General features: G+C 60.5%; 1 protein-coding gene across 4 annotated transcripts; it reads right to left on the reverse strand.

The window, feature by feature from the left end:
• Positions 1-170: 170 nt before the first annotated feature.
• RHBDF2 (rhomboid 5 homolog 2) lies at positions 171-19,871 on the reverse strand. 4 transcript variants are annotated; one of them, XM_032129160.1, is made up of 19 exons: positions 19,773-19,871; positions 10,313-10,420; positions 8,561-8,710; positions 8,366-8,472; positions 7,887-8,079; positions 7,603-7,815; positions 6,923-7,048; positions 6,448-6,581; positions 5,996-6,208; positions 5,744-5,855; positions 5,337-5,411; positions 4,815-4,976; positions 4,559-4,659; positions 4,056-4,119; positions 3,835-3,929; positions 3,544-3,619; positions 2,981-3,081; positions 2,620-2,773; positions 171-2,029 (listed from the first exon to the last, which is right to left on the reverse strand). In XM_032129160.1, exons 3-19 carry the CDS (start codon positions 8,684-8,686, stop codon positions 1,610-1,612), a joined length of 2,472 nt encoding a protein of 823 aa, XP_031985051.1. In that variant the 5' UTR covers positions 8,687-8,710; positions 10,313-10,420; positions 19,773-19,871; the 3' UTR covers positions 171-1,609. The 4 variants fall into 4 exon arrangements, 3 of the variants coding, with proteins under 3 accessions (XP_031985051.1, XP_031985049.1, XP_031985050.1); XM_032129158.1 differs by having other exon boundaries at positions 7,887-8,472; XM_032129159.1 differs by having other exon boundaries at positions 7,887-8,472; positions 10,313-10,433.
• Positions 19,872-20,308: the final 437 nt, after the last annotated feature.

A 20,308-nucleotide genomic window follows, 5' to 3' on the forward strand; every position in this document is an offset into this window, starting at 1 on the left:
CTTCTGCTTGAGACCCTCCAAACTCTGTCTCCTCCCAGGGAGGAGTTTGAGTGGCACATCAGGGCAGCAGCCCCAGCTTGTCCTCCCTCCCTGCCACACCAGCCATCACCAGAAGAACCAGAAAAAGTGCCACATCCCCATACCCAAGAAGGGAGAAGAGGCCTCGTGCATCTCATTAAATACAGGTAGAAATTTATTAAGGGGGGGAAAAAACCCACAGCTTTAAAAAAAGTATCAAAAAGAGACAAATGAGGTGAAGTGTCTGTCTTTGGCTGGAGCAGCAACTGGAGGGACAGAGTGGGGCTGAAAACTGGCCCAGGGTGGAGGGAGGGATGCAGGGATGGATGCAGATGTTCCTGGGCTCACTCAGCAAGTGGTTGTGGAGAGGAAGCCAAGCTCTCAGCCCTTGAATATTCACCCCAGGACATCCTGACTGGGGGATTCCCACCTGCCCCCACGTAAAGAGCACTGAGGCCTCCAGCACCAAAGTAACACATCTCAGGGGAGAGACAGCCTGGCACCAGCCTGGGTCCAAACCAGCCCAGAGGGGTCACCTGGACCCAAGGAAGGACCTGCCTTCGTGCCATGGCTGGTGGGAGGGAGGAGGAGATGCTGGGGAGAGCAGCCCAGGGCTGCTCCCACCTGCTGGGGGCAGGTGGGAATGTGCAGCCTCGGGCAGGGAAGAGGGAAGGTGACTGCCCCATCCTGCACTTCTCCATCTAAGCAGCACCACTGGAGGACGGGAGGGCTACCTGGGTCTCCATGCTTTGAAAAAGGGAAAGGGGAAACAGCAGGGACTCAAGGCAGAAGGTGGGAGCACCGACAGCTTCTTGAGAGGTCTGTGGGCTCCAGAAGCAGCCACACAAGCCCCCCAGGGAGTTTTTCTCCATGTCTTCCCCCCACCATGGCACTACAAACATGGCCCTTGCTGCTCCTCCCCTTCTGAAAAGAGAATTTCACTGAAATAAGGGAAAGAAAAGCCCCCTGTCCCAAGTCCTGCCTCTCCATCCAGTGAGGAGCCAGGTGGGAAGGCACAAGCCTCCTTGGGGGCCTCAGGGGGACAAGGACTGAAAAATATCTTTGGAGCTCAGCTCTGAACATCTTGAAGCCACGACAGAGACTCCGGGGAGCCCAAAGTGGGGAAACCCTGGGCCTAAAGAGCTGTGGATAAAAAAAAGTGCCCCTGCAAAAAGGGGGTTGTGTTCACAGTATGAGCTGCAGCACCTCAGGCCACCGAGGTGGGACAGGGCCCAGGCTGGAGACTTCAGTAACTTCACCCCAGGACTGGGAGTCCAGCCTGGCCATGGATACACCAAAATCCTGCTTCCCTCAGCCCTCTCCCCACACAGGCAGCAGCTGGAGTCAGTCCCCAAACCAGTTATGGCTTTCCAGCATCCGGAGGAAGCCCCAATGGGGTTCAAGGCAGGGCTGGCTCAGCCCTCCATCCCCAGCGTCGAGCAGAGGGTACCCCAAACCCACCATCCCTGAGGATGGAGCCACGCCCAGGGTCTGCCCCATCCCAGAGCAGCCACCACCATCTCCCACAGGCTGGGGAGGACCCATCCCATGGAAAACATGGCCTGTCCCAGCCCCATCCCCGCCGGCAGGGTCAGTGCAGGACCTGCTCCAGCTCGTACTTCTCGCAGAACTTGCTGGTGAAGGGCAGGCAGGTGAGGTACTCCACCCAGCGCCAGTTCACGGGGTACACGTAGAGCCACACCACCAGCGAGGCAAAGAGCCCCACGAAGACCAGCAGGGACACGATGATCATGGCCCGCTTGCGGTACTTGTCCACCGTGCCGAAGGTGATGTAGGGCAGGAAGGCGAAGGACAGCAGGAGCCCGCTGAGGAAGCCGAAGAGGTGAGCGATGTTATCGATCCAGGGCAAGAGGCCGCAGATGAAGAGGAAGAGGACGATGCCAAAGAGGTTGAGGAAGGCTTTCCAGGGTTTCTCCAGCACTTGCCAGCTCTGGAAGAGCTCCACGAAGAGGCAGGCCAGCAAGCCGAACTGGGAGCCGGCAGGGCCCACCTGCAGGGATGGGGGAAGTCAGGGCTGGACACTGTGTCACCCCAGACAAACCCCATGTCCCCAAGGGATCAGCTCCTCCCCCAGCAAAGCGCGTTTGGCTCCTGTGTCCCTGTGTAGGATCCTGTATGGGGCTCAGGGGTGGGAGCCCTGGCACGAGAGGATGAGGAGGGGAGCGGGGTGGTGCTGTTTTGGCAGAGCTGCTACTTTCTGTGACTCAGCAGCCAGACAGCATCACCCCCTCCCAGACCACGGCCCCATCCTGGCACACCCCTGGGGGGGATTAGGGCCCTTGGCATGATCTCATTTAAAGCCCGACAGGGTTTGGCTGGCAGCAGATTAGCCATCTGCCTGCCCGGGGACCCAGCACGCTCACGGACACGTGGTGACATGTGACACACATGGCATGTGCCAACACCACACGTGGGGCAGGGACACCCCCCTCCCCCTCTCCCTACAGCAAAGCCTGCTGGGGGGGGAGAATCTATGCTCCAGCCCCTTTCCCAAACCCCTGCCAGGGTGGGGATGGAGAGCGGTGTCCTTTGGTCCCTGGGGAGCTGGCTGGATTTGGGGCAGTGCCCCCCAACCCTCACCTCTGCCCTGTAGGGCAGGAAGATGGCACTGGCCAGGTTGCCTGTGATGCCACTGAGGATGAAGATGATGGAGATGCGATGCCAGCCTGCCAGCTTCTCCAGGTCCCGCAGCACCGTCATCTGGAACGTCACCGACACCAGGCAGTGGATGATGCTGGGGGAGAGACCCTGTGTTAGAGACCCCTGCCCAGCCCTCCCACCCACTGCCCTGGGGCATGAGGCAGCTCCCAAAACACCCTCCACTGAAGGCACATGTTGCTGTAGTCTGGGAGTACCCTTCCCTCTTCTCTCCCACCCCATCCCAGTGGACACTCCAGTCCCCAGTTCCCCCATCCCTGGGGATATGGGGGCTGCGGCTCACCCGGCGTGCAGGAACAGGGACAGCCACAGGCGGTAGAACTGGTCAGGGACCTCCGGGTTGAGGAAGGGCAGGAGCCCACAGACCTCGTCCAGGCAGTGCACCTGCAAAGGCAGCAGGGTTGTCCCCAGAGCCACAGGGAGCAAAGGATGGGGCACAGGGATGGGTTGCCAATGATGCCATGTGCTGTAAGGGGATTCTGGATGGAGTGGGGCACCCACACTGCCCTGGTGCTGGAAAAGGAGCGGCTGAGCACCCCCAGTCGTCCAGGAGATGCTGAAGGGCTCTTTTCCTGCCTGGAATGTGCCTTTCTCAAGGACACCAGTGCTGCCCAGGTGAGGCTAGTTCAAGCCTGACATTTCTTGCTGCCCCACACCAGCAAGGTGGGCACAGCAGCAGGAGCCCAGCCAACAGCTGGGCACGTCCCTGCACTTTGCATCGCCCCTCCCAGCGCCCATCCCAACCACGTCCCATTCCTGGCAGGATACTCTAAAGCCCTTTGGCATCAACATGGCTGCTAGCATTGCATCCCACATGCCCTGCCATGCCTCCCTGGCCCTGCTCACCTGCGAGCAGAGCGTTGCCTCCTCGTGGAAGTAGCCGTGCATGAAGTCGCAGTACTCGCGCGTGGTGATCTCACAGCTGGCAGGGGGCAGGAGGGGGCTCGCTGGGGGCAGGGCACACTCAGGACACCCCTGAGCATCCCCCTCTGCTCCCAGCCTGCTGCCACCATGCTTCCCATCCCTCAAGGCTCCCTAACCTCCCTCTCCCCCCCAGCTCTGGACACTGATGGGACAACACGAGGCAGGAGGGCAGAGGGGAGAGCCAAGCCAGGCACGCCCTTTGCCACGACCCACCTGCCCTTGGTGCCGATGCAGCAGGGCCTGCCCTTGATCTGGCAGTCCAGGTGGGCGAAGCCCGTGTGGTTGGTTTTGGTCTCGTAGGTGCAGATCTAGAAGCAGGAGGGAGAGGAGCCCCGGTCAGGGTCCGGCCCCAGGCTGTCCCTGCAGCCCCCTGCCTGGCTCATTGCCACTGCCCACCGTGGAGTCACCAGCTGATGGTGGCACCGGGCTCTTACCGGCCACTTGGTGATGTCATCTGGCCACACATGGGGTGGGTTGGATGCTGGCTCCTCACATGTCCTGGCGGGAGGAGGGGGATGAGTTGGGTGGGTCTGCCCAACACATCCCCCCTGCAAACCAGTAACCCCCTCATGCACAGACAGCTCTGGGACCTGCCCTGATCCTGCCCACAACACCCCACAGCAGCTCCTTCTGCAGGTGAACTGTGCAGAACTCAGAGCTGTTGGACAGCCCCACCGACGCCCACAGATGCTCCCATCCCAGCAGGACAAGCACAATGCAACAGCATCACCTGCTGCTGCCTGTGTTTAGGACAGGCCCCACCCTCAGGTTTCCCCACTGATTTCCTCTTCTTTATCACTCTCCTACAGCATGCAAAAGCCCCCTATTCCCTTAGATAAGAGGATTCAAGGCATCCAAGCTGAAAATGCAGCCCCCTGTGCTGTGTCCCACACATGGCCAGGTGACCGGGCCACCTCCACCCAGCTGCCACTCCTACCTGGGGTCCTGGTGACACACAGCCCCCGAGCTCCGCTTCTCTCCCGAGCCCATGGCTGGTGCGTTGCTGCCCGGCCACTTAATGAACGTTGCCAGCGTCTCCTGCAGGGAGCATGGAGAGACTGAGGATGCGGCAGGGAATGCCCAGCTCTGACCCCGCACGCGTCCTGCCCTGGCGCAGTGCAGGGCCGAGACGGTTTCTCCCCCTTCCCCAGGGATCCCCAGCCCTTCCCGGTGCCCACGGCAGGGGCACGCACCGAGCAGTCCTGCGGCAGGGTCTGGATGCAGCCGGAGTTGTCGTTCTGGACGCAGCAGCCGGAGCCACGCTCCCGGTCCCGCTCGCGCTGGATGAGCCGCTCCACCTGCCGATCCTTCCGGATGCAGGGGGAGAACTTGGCTCCCAGGTGGATCAGGTCGATCTGGGAGGGAGGTGCCAGTCAAGGGGATGCTTTATCTGTGCACCTCCCTTCCCTGCAGCCATGCCCAGGGAGAGCTCAGCAGGGCAAGGGGGTCTCCACAGGCAATAGACAAAGGTCTCTGTTATCCTGGGGAGGGAAGGCAGGTGGGAAGGGGATGGGGTCTCTTCTGACCATCCCACTGTGATGCCACATGTCCCAGTGGGATGAGGGCCCAGGGGCCCAGGACAGCAGGCTGGAGTGAGGTGGTTAAGCTCTCCCCCCTGAGGAGAGGAGCACCTCAGAGAACCTCCTCAGCTCAGGGCAGGGGGAGCAGAGGGCAGAGCCTGAGGCTGGGGGCCAAGTGTCTGGCAGGGTCCTTACTGAGCTGGGCCCGATCCAGAAGTTTTCCTGCTGGATGTACTTGACACTCTCGTAGACACCCTTGTTCCTCAGCACCTGCCGAGAGAGGCCAGGGTCAGCTCCCACTGAAGGGATGGGTGCTGAGGGGGTGCACCCCTGTCTCCCTCCACTCAGGAGGGGCTGAGCAGCCCTTTCATCCAAAGGGAAGGGCTGCTGGGTCCCACCAGCAAGGCAGGACAGGGGGAACAGCTCTGCTCCCACCACATATTCCGCTGCAACACAGTGCTGCTCGTCCTCCTGCCCTTGCTATTTCACAGAGCCTCTCAAACGCTGGAGCCCCCCAAGATGCTCCCAGTCCTCGCAGGGAGCATGACACCATGGGACACTGGTGGTGACAGTCCCCCCAGAAAGATGGCTCTTAAACTTACTAACTCTGTCGTCACGTGCTGGGCGAAGCCGATGGGGGCGATGCCGTAGGTGCCGATGACCAGCAGGGTGATGAGGATGTGGACAAAGGTGATCCAGTACGTGAAATACGGCCTGGAGGGGACAGGACCCAAAATTGGAGCTGCTCAAAGATGGCTGGGCAAAGGGACACTGCAGTCCCCCAAGCTCTGATCCCCAAGCATTGAGGGGGACACATCTGAGTTGGGGTGTCCCGTGCCATCGGTGCCCCTCACCGGTGGCTGTCGGTGATCTCCAGCTGGGACTGCACGATGCTGCTCAGGCTGCGCCGGTACGTCCTGTTCAGCCACTTGCCCACCACCCCCAGCCCGTAGTAGCGTTTCTTGCGGTCGAAGGCGAAGTGCTTCACTTTGGAAGTGATGCGCCTGCCCCGCCGCGGGGCCGGGCCCATGCCGCTGGACACCGAAGTGAGCTGGACACCCTCCTGCCTGTGGAGAGAGGAGGAACCCATCACACCTGCCAAAAAGGACCAGCTGAGAAACACCCCATGGCCACAGCCCCGAGGATGCCCTGAGATGAGGCTCTGAGCACCTCCTGGCTCCATTCTCCCAGGAGCTTGCTGGAAAGGCCCGGTGCCTGCAGCAGGGATGGCTGGGGACATCGTCCTGCCTGCAGCAGGGCACCTGGACAGCCTCAGGGGCAGCACCTGCTGAGGGCTGGTACTCACGGGGTGGGCTGCTCCACCTCAGGGGACACCCTGGCATCCTCTGCCACCTGGTGCATGCGTAAGTATGTGGCTGACAGAGGCGGTGACTCGAAGACGTCATCGGGCATGGAGTACGTCTCATCGTGCATGCCCATCTGGAAGGAGGATGGATACGTGTCCTTGGATATGTGTAATGGGTCAGAAGGCTCCCCCTGACTGAGCATCCCCCTGGGGAGGGGGAGAGGGTGATCCCCAATGACATCCCACTAATGGCTCATCACAGGGTGTGAAATGTGCCCACGATGGCAACATCATTCCCTGTCACGCCCAAGGGCCATCACTGAGACTGGGGCATAGCAGCCACCGATGCCTCTGACACTACTGGGTGAAGTGCCAACACAGAGGTCCTTGTGAGAGCCCTGCTCCACACCCAGCCCTCTGTGCAGGGCGCTGGGACACGCCCCAGCTCCAGCAGCCAGCATGGAATGTCACTTGCCTTACTGAAGAAGGATGAGTCCAGGGTATCAGCAGCATCCACCATGTCCTCATCCATGAAGCTGGGGTACAGGAAGCTCCTCTTGCTCCTTTGCTTGGGAGCCAGTGGCTCCAGGACAGAGCGTCCCTTTGGCAGCACAAGCAAATGAAGGTAAGCAACCAGAAGCCCCTCAGCTTTTGCAGCACTGAGGGCTTCTCAGAGCTTCCCTCCCCAAACCCAAGTGGCAAGGATTCAATTCCAATCAGCCAGCATAGCCCCTTGTGTGGGGAGGAACTGGCAGAAGATGTTGCCTTTAGATCCTCAGAATCTGCACTGGACCATGGCCACGTTAGTCAGCATGACAAGTGACCTCTGAATTAGTCTGCTCCCAGATCCTCAAACCTATCCCCAAGGTTTGCCCAGGGCTCCTCAGGAGCAAGACAATTGCTGGAGAGGCTTCCTCACTCCTCAGCAATGGAACCCAGAAGTTGTTTTTCCTCACGTTGTCCAATTTTCACCAAAACTTCTACTTTTAAGTAGAGCTCAGGTTAAAAACACCAATCTCCCCCCTCAATCCCGCCCTGGAGAGACAGCAGTCTCCATGCAAAGCAAAAAGCCAGAAAGCAAAGATGATGGGTGAAGGACAGAACTGAAACCCAGCTCAGGAAGAAGATGATCCTCTCCATGCTCCCAAAACTCACACGGAGAAGGGCTGCGGCCGCCTTGAAGCTCATGTGGGCGACAGACTCCCTCTTCCTGCGCGGCAGGCGGCCGTAGCCCGAGCGGATGCTGTTGAAGGACGCCAAGGAGACAACGCCGGGGGTGAGTGGGGGCAGGACATGGTGGGGTGTGTGGGGACGGTCAGTCTCGTCAGGATGGCGGAAGGGACGGCCCCTGGCCAGGGGGTCCACGATCTGGGGGAAGGAAGAGGTGTGAGTGCCAGGAGGGCAGAGCTGGGAGCGGGACCCTTCACCCCAAGTTTTACCTTGGGCATCTTGGCAGGCTTGGGTGACTCGGTGGCTTGGAAGGAGGGCCCCTCCTGGCTGGGCAGCTCCATGTCACGATAGGCAGGCTTCAGCTTGCCGTACCTCATGCTGCAGTGCTGCAGGCTCTTGCGCTGCCACTGCTGCCGATTCCCCTCCCAGTCGCTGCTGACGCCAAACCACTGCGCTGTGCCCCTGCACACACGGCGGGAACACTTGTCACACAGCTGGTCCCCCACCCCAGGTACCACCTTTCCACCCTCTGGCAGGCAGCTGGGCTTGGGGTGTCTCAGCCTAGCCTGCAGCAGGGTGGTTTTGACCCAGCTATGGGTCAAAGGGAAGTGGAGGAAAGTGATTCTTGCACTCCCTTCTGAGACACGATTCTCCAGCCCCACCCCAAGTCCTCTGCCAGTACCCACAATGTCCTGATACGGCCCCCTCCGAGTGACCCAGCCACGGCTGGAGCCCACCCTGCCCTCACTTGCGGATGCTCTGGGACAGGGAAGTCTGCCGGCGGAAGCCGGGCCGGCGCTCCAGGCGGGGCTCCTGCAGGCTCTTGCTCTTGCGGTAGATGGGCACCTTGGAGGGCTGGAAGGCAGAGCAGGGCATTAGGGACAGGATGGCACCGGGCAGCCCCCCAAACCCAGCGTGGGACTGATGCAGCTCCATCACTCACCTCCTTGCGGGCACCATCCTCCTCCGCCTCCCGGGGCGGGATGACGATGGAGAGGTTGGGGGGCTTCTTGCTCTGCAGGCGGCTGCTGCTGGAGCGGCTGCCCCCGTTCTTGTCCCCGGCTGACATCCTGGGCCGGTGGTGGTTGGCAGGCTGGCAGAGAGCAGGGAGTCAGCCAGAAGGGCAGAAATATTCCCCCAGGAGCTTGTGTGTGAGGAAAGGCTGGGTCCCAGCAGGAGATGGGGCGTCACCAGTGGGACGCCACCAGCCTGAGCCCCCTGTGTCCCTGGCTGTGCTGGTGAGACTTTGCCGTCGTGAGCCCAGCTGCTGCATCCCCAAAACCCACATTCCATCCCTGAATTTGGATGGACAGGAAGGCTTACATTAACCACTGCCAGTCCCTCGGGGTCACCAACACCACCCCGTCACCTGCTGGGAGTAGGGCAGGGATGGCAACAGTGACCAGGTCAGAGCATCCCCCCCCATCCCAGCACATGCCTGTGGGACACCCAGGTTTCACACCCCGCCAGGATGAGCCTGACCATCAGGCCTTGGAAATATTGCCTTAGAAGTATGAGGGATCCCAGTAATCCCTGGCCAGGCCTGTGGCTCACAGCTGCAGCACACAGAAACACCAGCCCTCCCAGTTTGGCAAGGGAGCCAAGGGGAGATTGCAGGAGGTGTCTCCTCTTGCCTGGGCAGGGTGGGAAGGGAGGGGACACAGCCAGGCAGGGGACACACAGAGCCTGAAAACACCTGATCCACATCCCCACATGCACCACAGCTCCCACATGGACATGGACCCGCCATGTGTTGGGGTGCCCCAAGTAGGGGAGATGCAGGACATTCCCCTCTGGCACGTGCAGGTGCACACCAGGCTGAGAGACTGAATCCTCCCTGGCACCACGTGCAAGCTTAACAGCCAAGACGTGGTTAATTCCTCAAGAAATCCCCTCCTGAGGGTCCCCACAGCCAGCTCTACCAGGCAGGGCTTTGCAGGAGAAGTAATTCCATCTGAGTGCAAGAGAACAAGGCCCAGATCCTATTAGGGACTACGAGAGCAATCAAAAGGGAGGCACAGCCCTCTCTGACCTCTTCTCATCCTCCTTGGCCATGTGCCAATTCCCCAGGGACTCACACAGGCCTCACGAACATCCCTTGTCCCCCAGGACTGCCATGGCCATGGGAATGGTGTCACCTGCCACGTTTGCACAGTGCCACTGGCTGCAAAATGCCAGCTGGATCCACAGGCCTGGCTCCTCTCCCTGCCCAAGATCCCAATGACCAGACCCCTACACCCTCTCCTTAGGCAACGTCACTTGAGCAACCAGATGAGTGACTGAGGTCCCACCAGCCCCCTCTGCAACAGGATCCCATTGGCAGGCCATTCCCAAAGCAAGAGTCAGGGACAGGGACACTTTTGCAGCTCCCTCAGCACTTGGAGTCCTGAACACAACCCTCCCCTTAGACCACACCACAAGCAAAGCCTGGCTTTAGGAGCATGGGGTGCCCAAGGGATCAGCTTCATGGGATGCAGGAGTCCAGAACCAGCTCCCCAGGGATGGGAAAGCCTGGAGCTGGCAGCACTAGCTGGAACTGCTGCCCTCCATCAGCTCCTGGGCCATGTGATAGTCTTCTGCTCCTGCATTAAAATGGGAACAGGGCTCCCTCTCCAGCATCAAAGCTGGGAGCAATCAACTCCCAAATTTCCCCTGGGGGCTCAGCCAGTGTTGGTCCCCACGAGGGTCTCCTCACCTCATAAGAGTGACAGGGATCCTGCGCAGTGATGGCAAACACCCACGGCAGCCTTCCTCTGCCTCCGTCCTTCACGCACGGGACCCCTGGGACACAGCCAAATTCCTCCTGCGGGGAGAGGCTGCGATGAAAAACCACGCATGGGAAAGCAGGCAAGGGCTGCAGCAGCATCCCAGGAGAGGCAGAGCTGAGCTCAGTGCTCCCTAGAGCTTGGGGACAGGGCTGCAGGTGGCTGGACACCAGCGACAGGGATCAGCGGCTGGCACAGGGCAGCAGGAGGAGGAAAAGCCCCCGTTTAGAGCAATGCTCCGTGGCAGGGAACAGCATGGCGCAGGCAGGGAGTTTTCTCCTGCTGCTGCCAGGCAAAGCTCTCAGGAAGCGAGACACCCAGGAAGAGCAGGCATGGAACATGAGTGCCTCGCTGGGTATTTCATAGCTGCTAAACTGGGAGAGTGCCAGCCCCAGCAAGCAAAACCTTCCGTCCCACTGGGGAGCTGGAGACTGTTTGTTTTCCTCCCAGGGCAGCCAGCAATGAGCCTGAGATGCCAGCTGCTCTGGAGAGCTGGGAATGGGAACACGCTGGGGTCAGAGCAATCCCTGGGGCACCCTCAGCCTTCTCCAGCTCTGGGGAATGGCTCTGAGTGGTGAGAGCCAGAAGCACAGAAACTGGAGCCAAACTCTTACACAGCCCCACTCTTACACGCCCATCCCAAAATCCCATCCCCAACTGCCCCCATCACACCCCAGACAGCCCCAGATCTCTGCGCTTCCCAGCAAAGCAGGTTTGCAGCACATCTAAAATCCTGTCTCGCTTCCCACACAGAGGGGGTGGAGGGCTGGACCGGCCTCCTCCGAGGTGACTCAGTCCTGGGAGAGCTGGCACAGCCCGGCGGGCACCTGCTGTCCAGTCACGGTCACGCGGCGCGGCCGGAGCACTTGCCACGGCTCTGTGCATCGGCAAATTTGGCATTGAGCAGGAATGGGAGGAGGTCAGCAGCCCCCCAGGGCTCAAGGCTCCTTTGCCACACAGGCTGGAGGCAGCATCCACCCCCCAAGCACAGATCCTGAGCCACCAGGAGGCTTATCCCGCGCCAGGCAGAGAAATCCCCAGTGGATGGTGCTGGGAAGGTGTTTTCCAGCTCACCACGTGCTTGGTGCTGGCGCCCAAGCCCTCTGGAGTGCTCAGTGTGAGAACGGGCCAGACGGCACCTCCATCCAGACACAGCCTGCCACAAGCCTGGCCCTCCAAGATCTGCACAGCCCCAGGTCCCTGTCACCCCCCAGCCCCCGCACGGAGGGTTCTGCCACCAGGAGCACGGCTCCCTGCCCGGCAGCCCTGGCATCAGCCGCCCCATCACAGGGCACAGCTCGGCTGCGGGCTCCCAGAGAGCCTCAGCCCAGTCCTTGGACACTCAGGGTGGACGTGGTGGCTTTGTCCTGGAGGCAGAAAAGGGAAGTGAGAGGCGATGTGCGGAGCTGACACAGCGGGGATGGCTGAGTGCATGGCCTGGTGTGGGGACAAGGCGGGTCACAGCAGCGGGGGGTGACAAACATGGGACTTGGCAGCCACAAGCATGTCCTGAGCTTGGTAGGAGCTGTGCTTTGGGCTGGAAGAAGGGTCCTGAGGGCAGCATGGTGTCACTTCAGGCTGGAAAAGATCTCCATGCACTGGGGCTGCTGCCATTGCTGACCCACAGGGAATGATATATGGGTAGGGCATGGAGGAGGGATCCCCTGCTCTGGCTGATAAGAAGAGATCCTCCACTATCTCTGTCTCCCCTCCCAAAGCTGTTGACCACTGAAGGTCACCATCCAGCAGCGAGGGACACAGCCTGTGCTCCAACAGCAGCAGGGGGGTGAAGGCCCCACCCTCTCCCAAGAGGGCAGATGTGCTGGGGTCACTGGGGAGCAACTGGGACGAGGTTTGAGCCTTCAACCAGAAAAGGCACAGGAAGGTGACCAGGGCTGGCTCCCAGCCCCAGGGCGAATCACAATAAGCACTGACCCGAGGAAGCACACCCAAGGAAGAAAGTGATGGAAAAAGTGATGTGGTTCATACAAGGCATCACTGCAGGACACACTGGGAGGGTCCAAGCAACACATAGGGACCATCAGCAAGGCCAGGTGAGCAGAACTGGGACAGCCAAGCACAACCATTGCACCAGACAGCAGAGACAACCCTGCAGAGCAGCCCTGGTTGGAGGGGGGTGCATGCAGTGGGTTCATGGATACTCGGAGAAGGATCGGGATCTCTCTCCCCGAGCTTGTTGGCACTGGGGGAAGGGACATTACTGGAATAACAATGTCTCAGGCTGGCACAGCTCAGCTGGAGGAGAAAGCAGCTCTGAGCCACCCAAGGGTGTGGGGCAGGGAGTGGGACCCCCAGGAGCACCCATCACACCCATCACCCTGAGCACGACGAGCCCCAGCTCTTCCTCTCCACAGGGCAGTGAGAAAGGGGCCAGCAATGCCACAGAGCCCCCAAACACCCCCGCAGCCTCTGCTGGCACCCAAGAGCCCATCAGGCAGAGCTGCTGCCCATAAATGATTCACAAGCAGGTTAAAGACCTCTCAAGGCTGGAGCCGCGTTAAAAGGTGCTCCCAGTTATTAAGAGCTCCGGATGGGAAACTCAGTTGGTGCAACTGCTCTGAGCTTCGAGCTCCTGCACTCACATACCCGAGCAAAGACCCAGCACCGTTCCCCCTTCTGCTCCCTTTCAAAAAGCTCCTTACCATTTTCCAGTCTCAAGCTTCAGAGCTGGAATCTGGAGAGAAGCAGCCGAGCACAAGCGGCTGTTGAAATAAAAACATATTATTGGGGGGAAAAAAAGGAAAACCGCTCCATTTTTCCCGCACGTGTCCCAACCCTGTCACAACGGAACTGGGTGGCAAAACTGCAAGATGCGGGGTTTCGCTCTGAGTCTCTAGAGAGGCCCTCCGTGCTCCAGAGGGTTTGTTAGCTGCCCTCTCCCTTATCACTGAGCCACATGGCCAGCACGGCACCCACAGGGCCTTAAATCCACATCTCCGTGGCGGCAGCGGTGCGCAGATGGGGTACGGATGAGCGCGGGGATCCCGTCCTGTCCCCGGGCTGCACAGGCAGCAAAGCACACGCCTCACCCACGCCACCATTAAAAGAACATCCTCTCCCATTTTCCTCCGTCGGGAAGGCCATTGGGCAATGGCAGCAGGTTTGCTGAGCCCGGGCGAGCTGGGAACACGGCACGCCCCAGGAGGAAGGAAAGCGGCCGGGGAGATAGAGCACGGCGAGCGGGCGGGGGGGCTGCGCTGGCCCCGCTGATAAAGGCGAGCCCTGCCCGCGGGGAGGGACACGGAGGGACACGGGGACACGGAGGGAGCGGGGCCACTCGCACCACTGCACACGGCAGCCTGGGCTGGGCTTCCCCGCTGCGAGGGCTGCGGTGCCGGGAACGGGGCCCTGCACTCCCCGGCAGTCCTGGGTGACGCCATCCCCATCGGCGTGCAGAGGGAAGGATTTGCCTGCCATGCCTGGGAGCGGGTGGAAGGAGCCGTGTGGAGGATTTCCCACACCCCAGCCACTGCCCCTTTCCCACTCTCGTTAATTTTTACCAGTGCAACAACCCCCACCCCCCCCAGCAGAGCAAAACCCAAAGGCTTCCCAGCCTGCTGGGGTGGGCGGCAAGTCCCGGTGGGCTGGGGTCCCTCTGTGCCACTGGCCACCCACCCCACACCTCCCCACTTCCCTGGGGTCCACGCACCCTCACGGCACAACCACCCCAACCAGGCAGCGCTGCACAAAGCCATCCTCTGCTTCCTGCAAAGGCACGCCGGCGTGGTGGGTGCTGCTGGAGGGGCTGTGGCTGCACAAGGGGACCCCCAGCCCACAGGCCCCTTCCTCAGGCTGGAGCCCAAGCCAAGTGAGGAACGTGCACGTGGAGACTTTGAGTCACCCCAACGGCTTCAGGGAGAGCAAAGGGCCAAAGTCTCCACTGGGAGCGAGGAAAGCGCAGCAGAGGGGTTGGCTACTCCACAGGCAGCGTCACAGCACTCTCCAGACACAAGGAAAGCTCTTTTTCTTTTTTCCCCAGCCTACCAGGATTGATTTAACTTGGTTTCATCTGAGAACTGATTAATTACTCAGATCTACTCCGATTATTAGCTTGGCTTAAACACAGAGTGCACAGACATGATGATGCAAGTGCCCTGGCTGCACCTTCTGGAAGGGGCTGAGGGGTCCCAGGTCGGTATTTACCTGAGGGAAGGGGACAGCTGCCTGCAGGCCATGTGCCTGCCATCCCCGTGCTGCAGGTCATTACTGAATTCACTCTCACTTCTTTCCTCGAAGCAAAATTCTTGGTATGAAAGGTCAATGGGGTTGGAGGGAACATTCTCTGGTTCTCCTCCTGAACACTCATTCTGCCAGCAGCTCTTGGTGCCAGGGCTCTGGCTGGGCTTGCAGGCTTCCCCAGTCCCCTGCTGCCTGTTTCAGAGCACACCGAGCCACCCAGAGCAGCTCAGGGCTGGTAGAAATGCCCCATATTTACAGAGGGCTCCCTTGCCCTGAGCTCTGACCATCCCCACGCTGTGTGGGATGCAGCAGTGGGAGGTGGTGCTCAGCCCTGGGCAGGAATTCGGCTCATCCCAGGGACAAGCTGGGCCCCGGGCTGGTGGCAGGACGAGCCCCCTCGGCTGCAGCTCCCTATCTCTATGAACAGACTCCTTATCCCAACACAGCCATTCCCAGTGCTGTTCGCCCTGATAGCCCCTGTGCAAAGGGGGAGCCCTGGGTGGGCACCAGCAGCCTCCTTCTTTTCCATTCCAGGGCCAGCAGCTCCCTGAGGAGAGGGGAAAAGGACCTTGTGGTATCCCTTTGGGCTGTGGATGGTGACACCTCTGCTGGCAGGGGGCTGGGGGCTGTCCCTCAGACACCCCATTAAGTCTCGATGCTCCCCTGGGCCCAGGACAACCGGGGGAAGCTGCTCCTCCCTCCTCCTCCCTCCTCCCAACCAGCAGCAGATGAGCGTGGGTGGGCCACTCCTTGGCTTCCTTCCTTCCACTCCTGATTGCAGGAGGCCTGAAGCACCCAGACCCATACCCTGCAGAGGAACGCCTGACTGGGAACCGCTCCTCCCCATCCAACACGGCGCAAACCTGGCACAGGGAATCCTACACTCACTGGTACCTATGGAATGCTCTTCCCACCACAGCATCTCCGTGGACCTGTGCCAGCCAGGCACTTTGCAGCCTCTCAGCTGCCAGGAGCTGGAGATGGGGTCTCCCCAACCATCTTCACCCTCCTTCTGCCTGCTATCCCATCCCTGGGATGCTGCACCCACAGGGAAGCCACGCAGCTCAGCGCAGGGGCTGGAGAGGCTGGTTTTTAAGGAGCCACCTCCATGTCCTCCCCAGGAGAGCTTGGACTGGGTTAAGTCATCACATACAGGAGGTGACTGGTTATGGGATCACCCTTGGAAAAGCCATATATGACAACGGCACGGTGCCAGCCTTGGTGACACTCCCCTGCTCGTTCCATGGAGGAGCTGAGACATGGCAACGCCGAGCATTGGGGATTCACCCTGGCTGCCCACGGGCACAGAGTGCAGCCTTTGGGCTCACATGTAACTCCCAGCCCTGTCCCAGTGTTCCTGCAGGCTGGCAAATTACAGGAATAATCAGATCCCCAGCACAAGCTGCAGCATGACACACAGGGAGTGAAGCCAGACCATGGCGTGGGAGGGGGCACTGGCACACTGGGCATCTTGGGGGACACTGGCCACATCTCTTGTGCCCCGAGTGGGTCTGTCAGACCAGAGGAATTACATCAGGAATACATGAGGAAATATTACTTTTAAGCAATAAATCAATCAGACACAAGCCAACAGAGGCGGCTCAAAGGAGGGCTCCATTGCCCTGGGAGCTACAGCAGCCGAAATGGGTGCTGCAGATGGGAGGAGTGGTCCTGTGGGATGGCTGTAAGGCAGGAACATCCACTGAGTGACCATACACCACCAATTTGAATGGGTTCTCATAGGGCTGGGCATCCAGCACAGAGACCATGTGCCCTCCACACCAGTGGGCTTCTTCCTCCCATCCAATGTCAGCAGCTTGGGAAAAGGCCAAGGAGCATCCCTGGGCACTGTCCTGCTCCCTCCTGTCCTGTGTCCCACTGCAGCCTCCGGCAGCACAGCATCAAGTGGATTGGTTTGCACTGCCCCCTGCTCAAGGCACAGCCACGGCATCAATCCTGCTCTTGTGGCTGCACAAGCTGCCCCCCAGGTGACAAGCTGCGGTTTCACTGGACACCTCTGTGCTTTCTGACTCATTTGTGGTGTTTCAGAAGTGGGGAAACTGAGGCACTGCTATACTGTAAGGCTCCCTGCCTCCCCACCCCACTGCTGCTCCACAGGCAGGGTGCTGGTTCCTTCTCCATCGAAGTCCACACAGCTCTCTCAGTTTGAGTTCCTGGAGGACGAGGGTGGAGGGGGAAGCCCTCACATGCAAATCCCATAAATATTTGCTGCCCTGCCCTCCCAGAGCAGTTATTTGGGGTTGCCCCTGCCCTGTGCTCAGCTAATGTGACCAGCACCCCACAATGCTTGACCTTGGGGTGCGAGTCCCAAGGATGAGTGGCACACAAGGGTCCTGTGTGGTTGGCAAGCAGAGGGCAGGGTTGGTCTGGAGTCCTCCCTGGGTCCATCCTCCACCCTAAATGCCTCATTAAGGGAGCAACCACCAAACAACTGCATTTTTGCTGGTTTTTTTTTTTTTTTTAAGTAACAGGGATTAAGTGGGGAAAAGGGGTACCAGGGCCAAGGGTTTCCTCCATACCCGCCAGCACACATAGAGCTTTCTATGCTGACTCGGAGGCCAGGAAATGACCATAACTCAAAGCACTGCATGCTCCCAAAATGACCACAACTCCTGGATCCCTGTAATTAAAAGGGACTGTGCCCACCTCCGCTGGGAGCTTGTTGTGTTATCTCACCGCTCGGCAGGACAGCGGAAACCAAAAGTCATTAGATAAAAAGCCCCTTAAGAGGAGGAGAGTTCATGATCCTATCACTTGTGGGCTCACAGAGATTTAAGTAATTAATTTTCAGCCTTCACTAATTGACTTGTTCAGTGCTGAGCCTCTGACAGCACCAAGCCTGCACTGGCTCCTCTGGCTCAGTTTGAGTTCCCAATGCCCATGGGAAATATGGAAATGCCTCATGAACCCCACGTTGGTCTGGGCAGCTGTGCAACTCCCCCACCAGCTGGTTCTCCATCCATCACCTGTCTCCTACTTTCTTTGGTAATGAGCACTGTTCTGATTCCCAGCTTGTCCCAAGGGCTGTTTTCAGCTCAAGAACAAGGGGGGAATAAGGGATTCCTCAAGGGAAGGAATAAGGATGTATTTGGGGGATCCTTCAGCTTCACTGTAAACAGCAGCAGCATCCAAGAACAAAACACAGACCCAGAGGACAGCCACATGCTCGTCTTTCATCTCAGCCCGGACAAACACAGCCCACATTCCCCAGCTCCCCCAGTGAGTGCATTCCCCCAGAGGCGACACAGGCAGTCCCTTCCCCACCGGATTCACGCCCCCACGCTCTGCATCCCCAGCTCCGAGCTGCTCTCCCAGCATCCACAGGCATCTATTGTTCCTGCTGCCGGAGCTCTCACACTGAGCGCTCACACGTGCACCTGAGAGCAACACCGGGCTCCGCCCCGTCTCGCAGAATTTACATCAGGGCTCAGCTGTGGTGTCAAACCCCACTCTGTGGTTTGCCCTTTCTCACTCCGGGGCTTGCAGCACCTCCAGGTGTCCCAGCGCAGCTGCGGCGGCGCCAGAGAACCCCCACGACAGGGAAGTGGTAGACGGTCACCTGCTTTATAGCAAATGGGGGCAGGGCTGGCAGAAGCCGCCCTCCATATGAGCAAGCAGCGAAAGGCGCTGATCACCCCATTAATTGCAAAGGAGCTGGGAAAGGCAGAGCTCAGGTACAGCAGCTGGGAGCCCAGGGAGCCACATGTGAAGCCAGTGCTGACCAAGGTAGCACAGGCAGAGGCAGCTCTGGTTTCTCCCAGGCTCAGCTGCAATTGAACTCTCCAGTTCATTTTGGAGGTGGGACAATTCCAAGCTGGTTATTTCCCACTTGGGAAAAAGGCAGGAGGCAAAGGATGCTGCTTCAGAGGGCACAATGGAGTGAGCTGAGTGGGCAGCATTGCCCAGGACAGCCATGGCACTGTGGTAGGATGCGCTCCCCAGTTCCCCAGCTGGGCTGGAGGCTGTGTGCCCAGGACAGCAGCAGTATGATGAGTTCACCCTGGAAATCCCCAGGAGCAACCATCCGGGGACTGGGAACGTGCAGGCAGGAGAATGTCCTGGCTCCTCGTGGCGAGAAGGATGACGCCACACACTGGGGAAGAAGGCGGACACTTCCTCTTGCCACAGGGACCCAGCAGTGACAATGCAGCCTCTCAGGTCCCCTTCTCCCTACAGAACGTGGGCATGGGGAGCTGAGCGAGAGCTGCAGGGTCTCACATCACCGCGGGCACCATGACCTGGCTGCAGGAAGCCTGGAGGGATGGCCTCTGCCCAGTCCTGGTGGCCTGGCAGCAAGGCAGGGCAGGATGGGGTAGAGCTCAGCCTCACCCCTCTGTCCCAAACCTGGAGGACCAACAGCAAAAATCCAACTGACTAAAGCATTCACGCACAGCATCCCTCTGCTCCCGGAGGATGACCCGACCCCCCTGCTCTGTAAGGGTTTTGTTCGCCTGCGCAGGGCTGGTGGCAGCACTTGCCACTCCAGGCAGCACGTGCGAGCGTCCCAGAGCCCTTAACCAAACCTCAAACCAGCTACAACAACAAAGCCCCGGCGGGCGGGAGGGCAGGCAGATGCTCGGGGTCAGGGACCCGGCCCCCTCCGCTGCCCACCTGCCCTCGCCCGCGGCGTCGAGGCGCTGCTGCTCCTGAAAGGCGCTGCCTGCCCCGCTCACCTGGGGAGGGGGAAAACCAGCAAACACAAACAAAAACCACCCGCCCGCCTGGTTATCGGGCCATCGGCGCCAGAAAGTAGGTTAGAGCTTTCCTCCCTGCCTCGGCCGAGGAGCGGGCAGGGTTTTCCCTCTGGCCGGGTCACCCACTTCCCCCTGTGATGGAGAGGAGGAGGAGGAAGAGCCCGGCCCCCGCCATCCGTCCGGGTGCCCGCCCCGGAGGCGCCGGGCAGGGCGCAGGGCACGGCTCCGGGCAGGGGGATCCGCGCCGGGCCCCCCGCCCCGCAAAGGGTCCGGGGTGGGCAGGGGCAGGGCCCAGCCAGCCCCGAGGGGCCAGGGCCGGGCCGGGCCGGGCCGGGCGGGAGGCGCGGGGCGGAGGAGGAAGCTGGCGGGACGCGGCGCTCACAAAGCAGCAACAAACCGGGCGGTCACAGAAAGAAGCGGCGCGGAGGCAGCGGGACCCCCGCCCCGCTCTGCTCCCCTCCTCGGCCCCGCTCACCTCGGCCCGGTCCCGGTCCTGGCGCCGGTGCCACTCGCGGTCCCGGTCCCGGTCCCGCGGCAGCCGCCGCCGCCTCCACCTGGGCCGGGCGGGGCTCGGGCGGGGCGGGGCCGGGGCGGGGCTTGGGGCGGGGTCTCTGCCCGGGGCGCTCCCGCGGTCCCGTCGGGCACCGGCTCCATCCGTGGGGAATCTTCCATGGCGGATGAGCCCCTGCAGCCTTCCAGGCTCTCTGCCCCGCGGCACCGGCAGCTGGGAACCGGCTCCGTCAGGACTGGGAGCTATCGGGACCGGTCACCATTAGGACTGGCTGCTCTTAGGACCAGTCACCATTAGGACTGGTCACTATAAGAACTGGTCAGTATTAGGACCGGTCATTATTAGGGCCAATCACTAGTAGAACTGGTCACCATTAGGACTCTAAAGCATGGCCCCCCTGACCGCACTTCCAAGCAGTGGGCACTCCGAGGTGCCAGGCAGCGTGGCATGCACGGCACAGGCTGGCACAGCCCTGGGGGCTCTGCAGGCCCAGGCAGGTT

Source organism: Corvus moneduloides, chromosome 19 (assembly GCF_009650955.1).
Source record: "Corvus moneduloides isolate bCorMon1 chromosome 19, bCorMon1.pri, whole genome shotgun sequence".
NCBI lineage: Eukaryota > Metazoa > Chordata > Aves > Passeriformes > Corvidae > Corvus > Corvus moneduloides.

Excerpts from the sequence above, each read along its gene's own strand:
- RHBDF2 (XM_032129158.1), bottom strand. Across the intron at positions 4,660-4,814 it reads CCCTGCCGCAGGACTGCTCG|GAGACGCTGGCAACGTTCAT; the intron begins GTGCGTGCCCCT and ends TGCTCCCTGCAG. Across the intron at positions 3,930-4,055 it reads ATGACATCACCAAGTGGCCG|ATCTGCACCTACGAGACCAA; the intron begins GTAAGAGCCCGG and ends TCCTGCTTCTAG.